This window comes from Natator depressus, chromosome 2 (genome assembly GCF_965152275.1).
Source record: "Natator depressus isolate rNatDep1 chromosome 2, rNatDep2.hap1, whole genome shotgun sequence".
Lineage (NCBI taxonomy): Eukaryota > Metazoa > Chordata > Testudines > Cheloniidae > Natator > Natator depressus.
The window spans coordinates 22256723-22275091 of record NC_134235.1 but is presented as its reverse complement, the minus strand read 5'-3'; the positions used below and the strand labels follow the sequence as shown (position 1 = coordinate 22275091).

General features: G+C 44.4%; 1 protein-coding gene across 4 annotated transcripts; it reads right to left on the bottom strand.

Annotated features, from left to right (window-relative positions):
• Positions 1 to 183: 183 nt before the first annotated feature.
• On the bottom strand, positions 184 to 17490 carry C2H8orf76 (chromosome 2 C8orf76 homolog). 4 transcript variants are annotated; one of them, XM_074942964.1, is made up of 7 exons: positions 17216 to 17490; positions 12578 to 12673; positions 11727 to 11870; positions 10366 to 10892; positions 8580 to 8712; positions 7044 to 7133; positions 184 to 306 (listed from the first exon to the last, which is right to left on the bottom strand). In XM_074942964.1, the coding sequence occupies exons 1-7, from the start codon at positions 17324 to 17326 to the stop codon at positions 286 to 288; spliced, it is 1122 nt and encodes a 373-aa protein (XP_074799065.1). In that variant the 5' UTR covers positions 17327 to 17490; the 3' UTR covers positions 184 to 285. The 4 variants fall into 4 exon arrangements, 3 of the variants coding, with proteins under 3 accessions (XP_074799065.1, XP_074799064.1, XP_074799066.1); XR_012637714.1 differs by lacking the exon at positions 8580 to 8712 and having other exon boundaries at positions 186 to 306; XM_074942963.1 differs by lacking the exon at positions 184 to 306 and having other exon boundaries at positions 5453 to 7133.
• Positions 17491 to 18369: the final 879 nt, after the last annotated feature.

Here is an 18369-nt window from a genome sequence, read left to right as displayed (position 1 = left end):
AGTTCATCAATTTAACAAAGAAATTGATATGTCCAGGCTTGTTATCCCAAGGGGAGTTTCTGACACACCACAAACCAAACAAACTGCTTCAGGTAGAATAAACAAATTTATTAACTACAAAAGATTGACTTAAAATCTAAGCACAAGTCAGATTTGGTCAAATGAAATAAAAGCAAAATGATTCTAAGCTGATCTTAACACTTCAGTGCCCTTACAAATTTAGATGCTTCTCACCACAGGCCGGCTGGTTGCCCTTCAGACAGGCTCTCCCCTTTGATCAGTGCTTCAATTGCTTGGTGGTGATGTCTGTAGATGGAGGTGGAAGAGAGAGGAAGAGCATGGTAAACATCTCTCCTTTATCATGTTCTTTCTTCCCTCTTGGCTTTGCCCCACCCCCTTCAGAGTCAGGTGAGCATTACCTCATCCGTAGTCCCAAACTGACCGAGGGAAGGGGGGTGACTCATTTGAGAGTCCAACAAATCCTTTGTTGCTGCCTAAACCAGTGTCCTTTGTTTCTGAGAGGCTGGGCTGGGTTTGTCCCATACATGCCCTGATGAGGTGTGAACTGCCCCTCTGCTCCTGGAGAGTTTTGCCTCGGCTTGTTTTAAGCCATGAGGACACATTTTCAGCCTCATAACCTTACACATGAAATTACAACCTATAATATTAACTACAACAACAATGCTCAGTGTATCATGAGCCTTCCAAAGACACCTGACATGACAAATTTTGCATCGGATACCACAAAATCATATTATAAGGATGAACATGGGGGTACAGGGTGTTCCCCTGAGGTAGAGTGTCACACCTGTCAACTATGAATTGGATTGAGACCACCAGCTTATGTTACACAGGTCACCAGAAGCCAGTAGATGGTAACAATTTTCAGTTACTATCACCTTCAGCTAGCTTTAGTCCATTAACCTATATGTGAAAAGCGTTCTAACCCATTAGCCCAGTACCACCTATTCTCTCATCCCAGTTAGTTACACAACTGGAAACCAAAGCCTCCCATTTAGGAGAGACTCCCATTTCTAGAGGGCAATTTTACCTTGAAAATATTTGCATAGATTCGGACTGGAAAATGGTGTGCAGTAAAGGAGATGGACAGTCTGAAAGCAAAGTCTTATCAATCACACACCTTACAGATATTAGGCTTAAAGGGCTCAGTTCATCCTAGAGGATGAATCTGTTATAAGTGCATGGATCTTTGAAATCCTCCCAGGGGTCATTTGGTTAAACGAGAAGATAATGAAATAGACAGCAATTGGCACTCAGAGTTTTCAAAACAAAAGGGTCTGCTCCTCAGAGGTGCTGTGTGTCTGTAACTCTGATTAAAGTCAATGGCCAGTACAGGTGTTAAGCACCGCTAGAGATCATGCCCCAAAATGGCATATCCTATATTTGAAAGGATCCTTAGAAATGAGGAAGTTTCCATAACTGTGAGGGAGGCATAAAACAATCATAAGGAAATTCAGTCGACATACATAGAATGTCCTTTATTTAACTCCCTATGTACCCCAGAACACTAATAAATCCTGGGGGAAATTTGTGCAAATTTTTTTTAAAAATTCTGCACACAATATTTTAAAATTCTGCATATTTTATTAGTCAAAATAACAATATAATCATGCCGGTTTCAATTATTTTGGTAATTTATTTTAAAATACCTGTCACAAGTATGTTTAACATTACAGACAACAAAAGATTCAGGAAATGTTTTTTGACAAATAGATTCCTTACTAGGCATATGAATACAGAATTTTGAGTAATAATTCATTTATACTACAATACAGACTTTCCTGCATCCCTCAGAAGCAGTGCAAAGGCTTGTGGGGAGTCAGGGGTAATGGAGGAGCTGAGGGGGAGGGAAGTAATTGCTGGGCAGGAGCCTGGGAGTGAACCCGGAACGTTGTTGAGTGTGGGTGGGAGAAGTATGGAAAGTTTTCTGTTTGTTTTTTGGGGGTGGGGGAAGGGAGGGAGAGATTGTTAGGGAGTTGGGGAGCCTCCCCCATGCAGACCCTGACTGACCCCCAGCCTTTCCCATTCAGGCACATCTGCCCTGTATCCATATGTCCCTGCATCCCCACTCAGCCATCCCTCCTCACCCCTGCAGCACCTCTCAGCAACTCCCCTCCATCCTGTCCCCATAATGCCCTGCATCCCCACTTACACATTCTCATGAGGCCCTGCATCCCAACTCCCATTCAGCCACTGGCTCAATGCTGTTAGTCCACTAGCTCCTGTGCCCCTTCCCCAGTCTGAACCCCCACTAGCCCTTCTGAACCCCTCAGCAGACCCATGTGCCTATTTCCCCCCCCAATATCCCATGTCCCCTCACCTGACCCAATAGGCAGGGTGCTGTGAGGAACACAGCCTCTCCTTCTCCCTCTCTGAGGCTGGCTGCTCCAGCCCAGAGCCAGCTGCCCTCACTTCTGGCGCCACAGCAGCTACTGGTGGGCAAAAGGTGTAACTGCAGTGTCTCTGGCAGAATCTATTTTCTGGGGAGAAAAAAAAAAAAATCTACAGAGGACATTAATTCTGTGCATGCACCAGAAGTGCAGAATTCCCCCAGAAGTAACACTAGGCAATAGATTTTTGCAGTAAGATCTTCAAGCATTTGCAGATTATAAACACCAAGGAAAAAATGGAATTGTTTGAGGTGGTGCATGGAAAGGGAGTGATCAGAAAATTTTCCCTAACAATGAGTTTTCTGAGGTTGTAGAACAATCTCCCCCGGGAAGCCCCTTCTTACCTAGTAAAATGGACAAAACACTAGAAAATGTACTGCAGGGAACAGTCCTGCACTAGCAGGATGGTATCTAACCATCTTGGCCTTTTCCACCACTAACATCTATGATAATGACTAGAGCACAGAACTGTGTTGATAAGCCACTGAATAAAATTGCAAAAGCATTTTGTGGCATCTGTTTTTATTTGATTTTCATTAACACCTTGTTCTGTTATCTACGAATAGCCATCAGGACAACCATGACCTATTCTCTTTGTAAAACAGATTTCAGAGACCTCCATTAAATTCCCTTTCTGAGCAATGTTTTGCTTATTCCTTTCCTCTTAACTTGTGCGCCTTCTACTATCTTTTCCAATAGCATAACTTGTTTCTATATAGTCATAACCAAAACTAAAAGAAAAATTTATTTTATTTCCACTGACATCCATTAAACCCATACGGCCTATTGGCCTATTTGGTGTGCTAATGTATTCTGTTCATATTTTTAATAGGGATGTGCCAAAGGGGTCAATAAAATATTTTGATAGTGACAGCTTTGTAATTCAGTTAGTGTATATGCAGTTGTCAGAGAGAGCTTATTGCACCTGTCCTCGGTATTTATATTACCTAAAAGACCCAGTCAGCACTAGGGACTGCGTAAATACTTATTAGAAGACAAGCCCTAGCCCAACAAGCTAGGGCTCTAGGCTTAGGTCTCTAAAGCTCGTAGTGGCTTTACATTTTAGTTCCAGTTCCAACTCAAAGTAGAAAGTTTTATAAGTTAATCTTTTACTGACTTGGGTCCTGCATATCTTTTTTGGTACAGTAGAAATCTGCTGAGACAGCCGGAGGCTGGTTATAGGGGGTACACAATAGAGGTCCTTCTACTCTAGAACTTACTTCACCCTTTGTAAGGTCTGTTTATTTACAGGATTTTCTGAGGAGCTGGAGCGTGGTTTGGGAGCTTTTCCTGGTAACCAAACTGATAAACAATTTTCCTTGTTATTGTGAAATCATAGCTTGGGGACTGTAGAATCATAGGCTGCGCACAGCTAACCAGGAGAGTGGATTGTTAATAATGATGGCCACAAGACTAGAATATCACACAAACTTGCAACTTGCCAGTAAACATTTATGGTTACATTCCATAAAAGACCCTTTTTAAATGAGTGCACTGTGATAAAGGGAGCTGCTGACTAGCCAGTACATTTAATCAGAGGACTCATATTTTGGTCCTTTAAAAATATTTTGTAGTGTAGAGTTTCACTACCAGGTGGACGATTTACCTATTCAGTCATCTGTTCATGCCAAATTGCAGCAAGGTGACATTATGACTTGCATTGTGCTTTAGTGAAATTTTTGAAGCCGAACACCAGGGATATAGCTTCTTCTTTGATGAGGAATTCACTGGCATAAAATTTCAAGCCAATTTAATGGTGTGCTGGAAGTTCCCAAGACATGTCTCAAGATGATCCACCAACAATAGTGCCCACTGGCTAAAACAGACAGCCAGTAATAATAAAAAGCATAGCTATCCTAGCACCAGCTCTAGAGTTTTCAAAAAAAAAGCAACTGCTACCAACCAGCCCGTTATACAAATCATCTATCACAAAACATTTTGCTGGTCCTAATATTTTATAGACTTAAGCAACTGATAGCTCCTCAGAATAAAGCCAACTCTTGAGATTTGACCTAGTCATTCACAGCCCAATGAAATCCCCAAAAGCAGTCTCAGTGCTGTGCAAATATTAAACTAAACTATATGAAATTGATCCAATACAGTAGTGGGGGATACTTTGTGCAGCTGAGTTCTCCAAAACTTTAGAGGAAGTGTAGATTGGAGACAAACGGATAATAATGTGGGAGGTCCACTTTGGATAGAGTATAAGGGTCAAATTCAGCCCTGGCATTAATGGGTGCAGCTCACATCAATTTACATAAGGGCTGAGCCTGAATGTCAAGTGAATGTCATTTCTGTTCTGATGGAAAGTAGTTCACAATTTCAGCAAAACATTAAGCCAAAAATCCTAAATAGGCTCCCACAAGCTAAACTGGCCAATGATCAACAGCACATGTAATTACAAGCAGCTGCAGAAGTGTCCCAACTTTCAGCAAAGCCCGAGAAAGATACTGACACACCACTTACATTTGCTTGAGGAGAAAGGCTCATGTAAACACCACCATGAGACTCCACTTCAACTCTGCTAACTGTGGCAGTGAACAGCTGGTTATGTGTGCCATAAACCAGAATTACTGCATTCAAATGCTTATTAACAGTATTAAATAGCATATAGTTAGTGTGCTCCCATGCAACAATCACTTTAGAACCATTATAACTAGCTTTCCATAAATCTTCCTATCCAAAATAGAAACTGACAGTCTAGGAAGTACATATAGTTGTATGTAAGCATCAGTTTATTCAGTGTCCTCTTTAAAAGAGCCCAGTAAAGTGTTCTAAAAGTAAAGAACACACATGACTAAAAGGAATACTTGGCTATATTTAAGTGTATTAAGTATACTTGCCAAACAACTACCTTCCATAACAAGCTGTCCAGGATGTGGTTTTACATTAAATGACAGGTTTCAGAGTAACAGCCGTGTTAGTCTGTATTTGCAAAAAGAAAAGGAGTACTTGTGGCACCTTAGAGACTAACCAATTTATTTGAGCATGAGCTTTCGTGAGCTACAGCTCACTTCATTGGATGCATCCAATGAAGTGAGCTGTAGCTCACGAAAGCTCATGCTCAAATAAATTGGTTAGTCTCTAAGGTGCCACAAGTACTCCTTTTCATTTAACATTAAGTTACAAAACCACCATAAATAATTTGATATGACAGGGAGGCAATTTTTTTTTTCCCCCCGGAGAAGCCTGATACTTAACTTTTACTGAACACAAATGATTACTGAGCATTACATAACAATGCTGAATAATTGTTTTAAACTCCATTTCAAATTAGCAGAGACGTGTGTTTTTGAGTGGGGGAATTACAGTCCAGTGTATTTGTTTTTAAAATCTTCAGCATTCTTTAGTACATTGAAAAGAAAGGCAAGCACAAGATAAGGAAAATCCCCAAGAAGACAAAATCATGCTGAAAGAGTATATTTTGATTTGGTAACAGTTAATGAAAAATTAATGAGAACAGAATACATTTCATGTTTGAAGAGGAATAGGGAATAATTTTTTTTTAAAAATTAAGAGCACACCTTGGTTGCCTGGAATGCAAACGATGTTGAACAGAGAAAACCAAACAAAGATCTCTGCCTTTTCCAAAGCACAGAACAAGTCCAAACCATGTAATTTCACTGCTTTTAAATGTACAGCAAACAAGTGTCTGGATTCATTATAAATTGAAGGTTTAACATGAAAAATCTGTACAGATGAGAGAACTGGTTTGCAGTATGATCAACAATGCATTTTTCTCTTGCACTATTTCACAAAGGGTACAATCGGACTAAGTTCTCTCCAGTATGTATAGCCTCAGAAACTTATTACTCTGAGCCCTCTGCACAAGCAAAAGTGGGGATGTATAGTGAGTTCTACACTTGCACAGAGAACCCATTAGTCTTGAAGAGGGACTCCCTGTGCAGACTAGAAGGGACATATTAGCATTACATTTTTAGAAAGTCATAGAGAGTTGCTCCTTATTGAAAATGTTCTGAATACAACTTAATATATTAAGGTTCTCAGCTATCTGAATTTGAATAGTAGAAATATCTCTACTTATAAAGAAATACTAAATTTTAAAAACACACCGACCAGATTTTAAAATAAGAAACTGCTAATTCTACAGCTCTAAATACAGCAAGATAAAACCAAATACTGAAGAAATTTCAGGCTAGATATTGTGGTGAGACTCCCCTAAGGACATCAGAGCTGCAAAGAAATCATAGGTGAGGTGTGCCCAAGAAGTAAACTTTGTGATGTTTGTGTTGCAATATGCCTTTGAAGGCTGAGAATGTACTTTGCCGTGGCCCAATTTTAAACCAGATCTGTTACTTCTATTGGAAATGTTGTAGCACAGAAAGAAAAAGCCTACAAGTATGCAAGGAGACTGATTATAAATGCAGCCAATATATGCTTTTAAAAGATATACAATCACGTTACTTTAAAAATAAAGAAATATGAACTTTATTCCATAAGTTATTCCATCATCATTAGAAGTAGAGAGGATAAAAAAATAAATACAACAATAGCCTGTAAGTTACTTATGATGGAATACATATATCTGGGCAGAATTGTCTGTCAAAGTGACAAAATGTCTTGGAGCTTTTTGAACCATTTGCCTTCAAATTCTATAGCTGATGTAGTTACCAAGGATGTCAGGGCTGAAGGGCCTACAGATTTTATCTCTCCCTGAACACCCTCTTTCAGTTTTTCTGGAATGAGATCCTCTCCCATAACCTGCAGGTGAAACAAAAAGGGGGAAGAAAAAAAACCCGAAAAATTAACAGCAGGGAAAATAATACAGTTTACAGCAGTGGTTCTCAAAGCCGGTCCACTGCTCGTTCAGGGAAAGCCCCTGGCATGCCGGACCAGTTTGTTTACCTGCCTCGTCCGCAGGTTCGGCCAATTGTGGCTCCCATTAGCCACGGTTCACCTCTCCAGGCCAATGGGGCTGCAGGAAGGGTGGCCAGCACGTCCCTTGGCCCGCGCCGCTTCGCCGCTCCAGGCCAATGGGGGCAGCGGGAACCGTGGCCAGTGGGAGCCACGATGGGCCGAACCTGCGGGCGCAGCAGGCAAACAAACCGGACCGACGAGCCAGGGGCTTTCCCTGAACAAGCAGCGGACCGGCTTTGAGAACCACTGGTCTACAATAAACAAACATACACTTACATCTAGGAACACGAATAATACAACCAAGCTAAAATTTCCAGCACATGGTCAAACTGTTCACCTACTGCATTGTGCAACAAGAATGGGACACTGAAGGCCCATGTGTCATAGCTGCAAAACTCCTCTCAGTTGGTCTTGGCTGTGCTCTGATGTTGGGGTTTTTGCTCACAGGATGAAAGTGAGAAACCTCAATGCCAAATATAAATTCAAGTAATTCACACACGGCAGCAGCAGCAGCATTTTGATTTCCCAGGAAGGCAGGCATTATACCAAGAAATGCACGAGAAGGGAGTCATTTCCTTTCCCAGATTTCTTTGTAATGTACTAGATAATCTGCATACTACTGCCCTCTAATGGATGGAATCAGTCCTGCTCTAAAGTGTCAGCTTGCAATGGACTTGCCTTTTAGTGGCTGATTAAATAAAAAGTATAAAGCCCTACTAGTGACAGCAAAAGGAGATTCTCCTTGAGTTCAAAGTATATAGATGCCTATGTGTCATGAGCTCAACACCTCAAAATCCATCTTTGAGGCTGCATGTTTGTAATCTCTATGAACTCAGACATGGAATATATTCCCACTCTTATGGAACCATCTAAAACTAGTATAGAACCTAGTACACAGAATAAGACGACAAAAATTAATACTGTTAAAATAATTATTGCAAGGAAGTTTCAGTTTGGTTTTCTGAAAAACTAATAAGAAATTGGAGTGTTTAATAAGACTCCATGTGTTCTCAGTTTGTTGTATGTTTATAATTTTCTCTCCTGGACACATTTTTCTTAAAATGAAACTGTGTCCTAATCAAAGCAAAAACAATCAGGTAATAACAGAATACCCCAAAACAACAGGCACCTCTTCAGAGTACCTACAAATGTAAGTCTGAAGAGTCGGTGCTTACATAATGCCCCTCCCCCTCCCCAGGAACATTTCCAGTAGACAAATCTCTGCAAACTAAGTGGATCAATATAAGACAGTGTCTATGAACTCGTTTCACAACGAAATGGTACACTCGCCTCAGTAATCAATAGCAAGGATTCTTCCTTTAAACCAAAACCTTTTACTTTGTCTTCAGTTTCCTGCTGAACCTTTAAATTCTTCTCCAGAGCAAAGGATGACTGTTGCAACTGTGCAATCTGAAGTAAAAGCCTGAAAGTAGAAAGTCTCAGTGAAAATATGCAGCCAATTCAGAGAAATGCTGACTGTAAAAATATTAGACAACATGAAATCAAGTCTTTTTAAGTATTGTTTTAAAACAAACGTTTTTTCTTGGGATTTTTAACCAGGGAAGTGGAGAAAGAGGAGAAATCTGTACACATCTATGCAGGTTATATTATACTCAGCACCGTGATATGAGATACACCATGGTTTGATATGGGATACCCAGCTTCAGTGTTCATCCTGTGCTCAATATCTGATTTCAGACTTAACAAGAAAGCAGCATCTTGCTGCATATAGAGATGACTATCATTGTAAACAGGAGAGAGAGAAACTTCAGTTTTAAGGCAAAAAGGCACCTTAGATTACAGGGGAGGGATAGCTCAATGGTTTGAGCATTGGCCTGCTAAACCCAGGCTTGTGAGTTCAATCCTTGAGGGGGCAATTTAGGGATGTGGGGCAAAAATTGGGGATTGGTCCTGCTTTGAGCAGGGGGTTGGACTAGATGACCTCCTGAGGTCCCTTCCAACCCTGATATTCTAGGAGTCTAAAGAATCTCATAAGTTCATACTCATCTCCACACAAACCAGTCCTCAGATGTGGCTCTAAAATCTTTTACAACTGTACCCATTTCAGAGGAAGTGCTGCAAGCCTCAACATAATGCTTTTAGTGCATTTATAGACAAGCTCTTTCACCAGCAGAAGGTAGTCCAATAAAAGATATTACACCTCACCCACAGTTTTAGTACAGAACCTTATTCGCTGGGGGGTGAAATTCATAGGAACATCTCTCCCCCCTTTTGAGGGACAGTTATACCTCACCTATTCTGAGGTGTACACTAAACATTTTTAAATTCCACAGGATGATTTTAACATATTCAATGACTTATGAAAATCTTGGATTTCTTAGAGGCAAGGACAGAAATTCACAAGAGCTCATTTCTAATTAATTTTTGTCAAAGATTATGTTTTTGGTTGGGTTTTGGTTGTTGGGGGGGAAGAAAGGGGGAAGAGAAACAGTTATGCAATTCATTGTTTTCTCTTCAGCCAACAGTCACAGAATTAAATTTATTTTTCAACTTCATCCATCGTGCAAACTGGTGAATTATAAAAATAATTCATTTTTCTCTGAGCTATCTAAGCTGCAAGCAAATAAGACAGGCTGTATGGCCAGGAAGGAAGTCGGCTATCGCTCTCCATTGCTCAAGTTGTTGCTGTACCATGAATTCCAAAACTAAAAGCAGCACGACAACAGAAATAGCACAGCATTCGTAGTGTAAGTATGGGAACCTTTCCATATAAAATCATTTTTAAAAAGACCGTTGAGACTATATATTACCACTCTAGGGTATTAAGGCAAAGAATTTAAAAAACTGAATTAATTTACATTTCATCCATTCACAAGAGTGGTTTGCTTTTTGCATTTACCTCAGATTGCACAGTGAAATCAGACTGGTCAGTTTTATTTTCTGGTGCTCTTGCAGTAGTACAATGTTTGCGTGTGTGTTTGCAACAATGAGGGAAATATTTAAATTGACAATGTCAAATTTTGACACTAAGGTTTAGGAATACTACATTTTTAAAATAAAATCTTTTTGGACTAAGGGTAGTTAAGGTTTTCCCTTTAGTTATATATTTAGTTACCTTGTTCTAACAAAGGAAGCACATGCCTTTATCCAAACATCTTTCAATGCTTCCTGTCCCCTGAACTCAAAGGTAGCATGTTTCATTTTGTCCCGTGTTTCACATTCTTCTGTGATATGGAGGGATCCCTCTACCATGTGGCTATCGCTGTAAGATACTGAGCTGTCTCCGATTGTTTTTGTAGAAAATGTTGACCAAACGTCTTCTCCCCTGCTATGTGTTTTGTGACACTGAAGTTTCATTTCTTTTCCAAACAGTCCTGGTGAGGTTTGGAAAACTTGGTCATTTGCACTACAATCTTTGCATTGAACAAGTTTCGTTTCTGAAATGAATGATGGAGGCAGAGTCTGTAAAAAGTTCATATAAGCCTCAGCAAGTAGCTTCCAGTTCCATGGGTTAAAAGGATGTAAGGAAATCAGTTGCTGTAGGCACGTGATCTTTTTCTTGATATTTTTCAGGCGACAGTAAATGGCAAACTGCAGGTTGAGGACAGTTGTTAAATGATCTGTGTTAGTTGCCCCATTTCTCTAGAAACAAATTATGACAGATTAAATATAGTAGTATGGACAGAGTCATCATTGTTCAGGAGGATATTTTTTCCAGTGATGCACAAATCCCTCCCTCCCTCCCTCCCTCCCTCCGCTTATGATTTCCAAAATTAATTCTCCAAATTCTGTTAAATATTTTAAAGATAATCTGATATAATGATGTGCCATCAGCCACAGTAGATTCAAAGAATGCACTCCCCTAAGTGGTGCCTTATCCCAATCTGACATTATCATCCTTGAATTTTATCACCACTTATCTTTTTTATAATTTTATACTGCCACCCATCGACACAGTATCTTAGTGTCTTCCACATAAAACAGCAAAAGCAAAATCCCTAGTGGACTTCATGGAGTCTCTGGCACTTCTCCTTTTACAGGAACAGAACTCTGCTTGGGGTAAGATTTTTGGAGGCGTGTGGGAGAGGTTGGTAGCGAATGCTTGGGAGTAAGAGGGGTGTTCAAATTGGGGATGCCACTTATGGTGAAAAGGTATGGATATTCATTTACTCCCTTTCTTAATTACATTAATCCTGGCCAGAAGAGCAAGATTCTACTCCTCTCTAGGATTACCACCAACACTTTTGTGGCAAAGCGTTTTAATTTGTAAAGAACAAATACATATATTAGTGACAACCACTCTCCCTTTACCAAGCATTCCTTGCACTGAGCTCACACAAAGGGGTTATTTTACAGGAGAAGGAAATTTTTCCAGAAAACAGTTATGTGTTAATAAAAAAAAAAAAAAGTACTAATCATGGTAGGGTGGGTGTGTAGGTGTTGCGGGGGGTGGGGGGAAAGGACTGCTTAACTAACCAGTTTTTCTGCAATATCCAGAGCCTCCTTGTGCCTTCCTAAGTGAGCTAAACACCGAGCTTGGCCCTCTTGGACATCTCTTCTCATTGCAACGTTACTGGAAGGTAACAGCAGCAAGCAGCTTGAGTACTCATACAGTGCTTTCTAGTAGGATGTTTGCAAAAATAAAAGTTAAAATGAAAAGCAACAGGATATAGGACTAAGCAGATCTAAAAGAAAAAGATCAAAAGCTATAACTTAAATATGCACCACAATTACAGCTATAATCTGAATGGATAGGAATTCGAAGATCAAATCAACAACCTATTTTGTTTAAGGTGACCTGCCAAGTACTTTGAAAAACTGGGTATGAGCTGGCTTTTTAGAGGGGGTGTGGAGAGAAATGGTGAACTTCTTTATTATGTATAAAGACTAATAAGGAAGATGAATATAAAAAGTGTTAAACACAATCCTTCAGGCTGATGAACAATCTCAACTATCACTGATGTAAATGGGGTTTGCTCAGCACATGAAAGGATCATGTACTCAGTCGGGAAAAAATAAAAGGTTAAAAGAGAGCAAGGAAGGTCTGAGTATCAGAAAACATCTGTAGAAATCTATTCTATAAGTCAGCCGATAAATCAAGCCTTACAAAATGTATTTGATCACAGAAACCATTTTTCATTTGGACCTAGTCGGTTTTAGGTGGAATCCGCTATATTTAAAGTTTTGAGCTTTATCTACTTGAGGTTCCCTTTAAGAACTACAGGACATAAACATTCAAGCTGTTGATGCAGAAAGCTTCAATAATCCAAGATCTCAATCTGACTCATATCCCTGTTTCGCAGAAAGTATTGGAACCATAAAAATACCTGAAACTCTTGTTGTCTGTATGCCAAATCCCCTCTGAATTTTTTGGCAGTTAGAATTTCAACATTGTCCTCGCTGTTTGCTTCCTCACAAAACCACTGTAAACACAAAGGAAAATATTCAAGTGTATTGTGGAAATTGAAGTTATGATTTTTAACTTGGCTATTAAGCAGTTTATAACAACAAACTACTAATGTCAGGACTGAGTACAGTATTTCAGGATGAGACTACACAGCAGTAGATTTGTAAGTGTGGAGACAGCATGAGGGCCAATGCAGCCATCATATTTAGAACAGGGGTGAGCAAACTATGGCCTATGGGTCGGAAATGGCCTGCGAGCCATTTTAAGCCAGACCGCAAGCTCCCGCTGGGGAGTGGGGTCTGGAGCTTGCCCTGCTTTGGCGCTCCAGCCGGGACATTGGGTCTGGGGCCGCACCACGCGGCTTGGCCCTGCTCCAGTGCTCCAGCTGGGGTGCTGGGTTGGGTGCCGCACCATGCGGCTCCTGGAAGACGTGGCATGGCATTGGTCTGACTCCTACACACCCCAATGGCCCCCTCTGGCACTCCAATGGGAGCTGCAGGGGCGGTGCCTGCAGATGGGGCAGCGCCTGCAGATGGGGCAGCGTGCAGAGCTGCTTGGCCACTCCTCTGCATAGGAGCCGGAGAAGGGACATGCCACTGCTTCTGGGAGCCACTTGAGGTAAGCGCCACTTGGAGCCTGCACACCTGAGCCTCTCCCCATGCCCCAACTCCCTGCCCCAGCCCTGATCCCCCTCCTGCTCTCCAAACCCCTCGATCGCAGCCCGGAGCACCCTCCTACACCCCCAACCTGTCATCCCCAGCGCCACCCCAGCGCCCGCACCCCAACCAGAGCCCTCACCTCCTCCCGCACCCCAACCCCAATTTTGTGAGCATTCATGGCCCACCATACAATTTCTATTCCCAGATGTGGCCCTCAGGCCAAAAAGTTTGCCCACCCCTGATTTAGAAGCTACCACACCAAGTTCACAAACAAGTTCACCATAATGGGTAAATATAATACTGCATTAAATGCAAACATTTATGGTACTATAAAGTTAAGATTGTGAACCAGACATCTAAAAAATAAGGAAATTAAGAAGTTAAGGTTTCAACAGCAATTTATCTCAGGTAGGTTACACAGCCTATGTATTTTATAGCAGCAGTTCTCAACCTATTTCTTTCTGAGGCCCCCTCCCAACATGCAATGAAAACTCCATGGCCCACTAGTGCCACAACAACCACTTTGCTGCATACAAAAAACAGGGCCATCGTTAGGGAATAGCAAGCAGGGCAGTTACTTGGGGCCCTACGTCACAGGGGCCACCACAAAGCTACATTGCTCAGGCTTCAGCCCCTGATGGCAGGCCTCGGGGCTTCAGCCCCAGGCAGTGGGTCTTTGCCTTTCTGCCCTAGCCCCCAGCGAGTCTAATTCTGGCCCTGCTTGGCGGACCCCTGAAACCTGCTCGCAGCCCCCTAGGAGGCCCCAGACTCCTTGTTGAGAACCACTGTTTTACAGCATACACAAGTACTGGCAGGCTGAAGTGTATAGTCAACAAATAGAGTAGAAATCTAAACTTTTCAATTTCCCGATTCACATTCTTGGTTTTCTCAATCTTAACGTTGCATTCACAGTCATTTTCACTTCTTCTTTTTTTAAAAGAAAGATTAGAGACATGCTGCTGAAAAGTTTTCACAAAGTTCTCCCCCTTCTAAAGTGCCACAGCAGCATGACTATTCTATTTGACAGATTCATAGAATCATAGAATATCAGGGTTGGAAGGGACCCCAGAAAGTCATCTAGTCCAACCCCCTGCTCGAAGCAGGACCAATTCCCAGTTAAATCATCCCAGCCAGGGCTTTGTCAAGCCTGACCTTAAAAACCTCTAAGGAAGGAGATTCTACCACCTCCCTAGGTAACGCATTCCAGTGTTTCACCACCCTCTTAGTGAAAAAGTTTTTCCTAATATCCAATCTAAACCTCCCCCATTGCAACTTGAGACCATTACTCCTCGTTCTGTCATCTACCACCATTGAGAACAGTCTAGAGCCATCCTCTTTGGAACCCCCTTTCAGGTAGTTGAAAGCAGCTATCAAATCCCCCCTCATTCTTCTCTTCTGCAGACTAAACAATCCCAGCTCCCTCAGCCTCTCTTCATAAGTCATGTGCTCTAGACCCCTAATCATTTTTGTTGCCCTTCGCTGGACTCTCTCCAATTTATCCACATCCTTCTTGTAGTGTGGGGCCCAAAACTGGACACAGTACTCCAGATGAGGCCTCACCAGTGTCGAATAGAGGGGAACGATCACGTCCCTCGATCTGCTCGCTATGCCCCTACTTATACATCCCAAAATGCCATTGGCCTTCTTGGCAACAAGGGCACACTGTTGACTCATATCCAGCTTCTCGTCCACTGTCACCCCTAGGTCCTTTTCTGCAGAACTGCTGCCTAGCCATTCGGTCCCTAGTCTGTAGCGGTGCATTGGATTCTTCCATCCTAAGTGCAGGACCCTGCACTTATCCTTATTGAACCTCATCAGATTTCTTTTGGCCCAATCCTCCAATTTGTCTAGGTCCTTCTGTATCCTATCCCTCCCCTCCAGCGTATCTACCACTCCTCCCAGTTTAGTATCATCCGCAAATTTGCTGAGAGTGCAATCCACACCATCCTCCAGATCATTTATGAAGATATTGAACAAAACCGGCCCCAGGACCGACCCCTGGGGCACACCACTTGACACCGGCTGCCAACTAGACATGGAGCCATTGATCACTACCCGTTGAGCCCGACAATCTAGCCAGCTTTCTACCCACCTTATAGTGCATTCATCCAGCCCATACTTCCTTAACTTGCTGACAAGAATACTGTGGGAGACCGTGTCAAAAGCTTTGCTAAAGTCAAGAAACAATACATCCACTGCTTTCCCTTCATCCACAGAACCAGTAATCTCATCATAAAAGGCGATTAGATTAGTCAGGCATGACCTTCCCTTGGTGAACCCATGCTGACTGTATAATAGATTCTTATACCATCCTCATCACCATAGTATCTAAGCATCTTCCAGTAGTGCCTTAATCACCATAACTAACATTTGCCATGCGTGGTTCATTCTCTCTCTCATCCTCTCCTCAGGATGTGTTAAATGGAGAGTTTTGGTTTGGCAGGGTGTGGGTGGAGGCTGGAGGAGTGTGTGTGTTTTAAATGTACATGCTGCTATATATTTATGTTAAAGTAGACAAATGACCTAAACTCAGAAACACTGTAAAGACAACTCTCAAAGCCAAGGTGGACTATCTGCTGTCAGCACTCATTTTACCATTTGGACACCGTGAAAAACTGTATGGATTATTATTTGTATTACCATAGAAGCCTCAGTCATGGACCAGGACCCCAGAGTGCTAAGTGCTGTATGAACACAGAGCAAAAAGCCCCAGCCCCAAAGAGTTTACAATCTAAGAAACGGATACAGGTCTAATGCACATGGGTGAACACTGCAGGCCCCATTCGGCTCTCACTTAGACTAGGCACAGATCTGGCACTGCAAGAACCCCACCCCCCAACAGTGCCCTGGCACAGCCCCTTCCCACAATGCCCCCCCCCACTACCCATACAACAGTGTCCCCCAATCCAACCCCCCCAACAGTTCACCTGCCCCAGCCTCCACACACGTTACCGCCCCAATAGTGCTCCCCAGCCCAGCCCCCACTGCCTGTACAACAGTCCTTAAGACTGCCACCTTTCTAACTGCTGTTAACCAGACCCTGCAGGCCCTGCTCCGCCTCTTCCCCTAAACCCCCATCCTGTTGCTCACTGGACATCTCCACATCCCTCCCCCCAGCTGGGCTCCCTCTGCTGAGTAGGAGCTGTGCGGGTTAATGATCTGGTGCCTCCCCCTGCCCTGCGGTAACCGGACTGTTGGTGTCCACTCAGTACATCTGACTGGACACTGCCAGGTCCCCTTTTCAACTGGACTTTCCGGTCAAAAACCGGATACCTGGCAACCCTGACATGGTAGCCAGACGCCAAAAACTTGACTGTCTGGATAAACCCCAGACAGGCGGCAACCATAACATGGCCCCCCACTGCCCATACAACAGTGCCCCCACAGCCCAGTGTTCGCCAACCCCCTAACAGTGCTCCCCAGCCCAGCCCCCGTTGCCCATACAACAGTGCCCCCCAGCCCAGCCCCCCACTGCCCATACAACAGTGACCCCCAGCCCAGTGTTCCCCAACCCAGCCCCCACTGCCCATACAACAGTGCCCCCCCAGCCCAGTGTTTCCCAGCCCAGCCCCCCACTACCCATACAACGGTGTCCCCCAGCCCAGCCCCCGACAGTGCCCCCCAGACCAGCCCTCCACTGCCCATACAACAGTGCCCCCCCGCCCAGTGTTTCCCAGCCCAGCCCCCCACTGCCCATACAACAGTGCCCCCCCAGCCCAGTGTTCCCCAACCCCCAAACAGTGCCCCCCCACTGCCCATACAACGGTGCCCCCCCCCAGCCCAGTGTTTCCCAGCCCAGCCCCCCAACAGTGTTCCCCAGCCCTCCTCCCCCTCCTCGTGGGCCCGGCCCTGGGGCAGAGGACACTCCCCGGGGGCTCCCGCGAGCCGCCGCCCCTCACCCGAGGCTCGCAGCGCTTGGCGCTGTAGGCCGCGCAGCCGCCGCCCCGGCCCCTGTCCCTGCTCTGCGCGAACACTGAATCCTCGAATTCGGACCCCAGCGCCGGCTCCATCGCCCCAGCACAACCGGCCTCCCTGGCCACAGAGTCCCGGCTAGAGCGCCCCCCGTGCGGGAACAGATAAAGCCGTGGCTAGAGTGTCCCCTGGCTGAGCCTAGCCAGAAGGCGGTGCCGCGCAGCGGCTAGCGTGCTCCCCCATGGAGACCATAGAGAAGCGCGGACCCGCGGCCGGAGTGTCTCCCCTGATGGGGTACTGAGCAAAAATCAAGGAGGACACGGCTAGAGAGTCCCTCCCTGGCTATAGAGACGCAATGGCAGCAGCTAGAGTGCCGCCCCGTGCTTCCGGGAGCCATTTCGGATTCGGCCTGGGCGCGCCCACAGCGGCGCTGGCACTGGGAGGGGAAAGAGCCAAGACGCTGGTGGGAACCGAGCAGTCGGAGGGCATTGGGTCAGGCACTGCGCCCCAGCGCCAGCCGGTGACTGCAGCTCCCGGCATGCAACACACCTTCCTCTGCCAATCGGGGGTGTCAGACGCGGAAACTACAACTCCCAGCATGCAATGCGCTGTGTGCTGGGAACTGTAGGCCTTTCCATGCCCCACTGCATGCTGGGAACTGTAGTCCGAGGCTGTGCCAGTGCTGCGCGTGGGCGGCGTATGGCCCACGCGCTCCCTGTGGCCACGCAGGGGTCAGAGGCAGGGTAGGAGCTGCTCCCGGAGGCACGTGGGCTTCTCGCCACTTTCTCATTTATCCCCTGCCCGTAAAGTTAATATTTGCATTAGCACCAGCCATCAGTATCCAAAATCAGGAGGAGCATTGCCAGCAGATGGCGGGAAGTGGTTATTCCCCTGTATTCGGCACTGGCTAGGCTGTTCTCAGTTGTGGCAGCTGACAGCACCAGGAGCAATAGTCTCAAGTTGCTGGGGGAGGTCTAGGTTGTGTAAGCAGAGTCAGGATGGCTCCACCCTGACATCTGGTGGTGAGGTGTGGCAAGGCGAGGAAAAGCATTTCAGGGGCTGATCTCATTTGCACAGGCACACCCACCCCGCCTAGAATGAGGCCACAGCTGCCCAAATGGTCACTTTGGCTGCTGTGGGA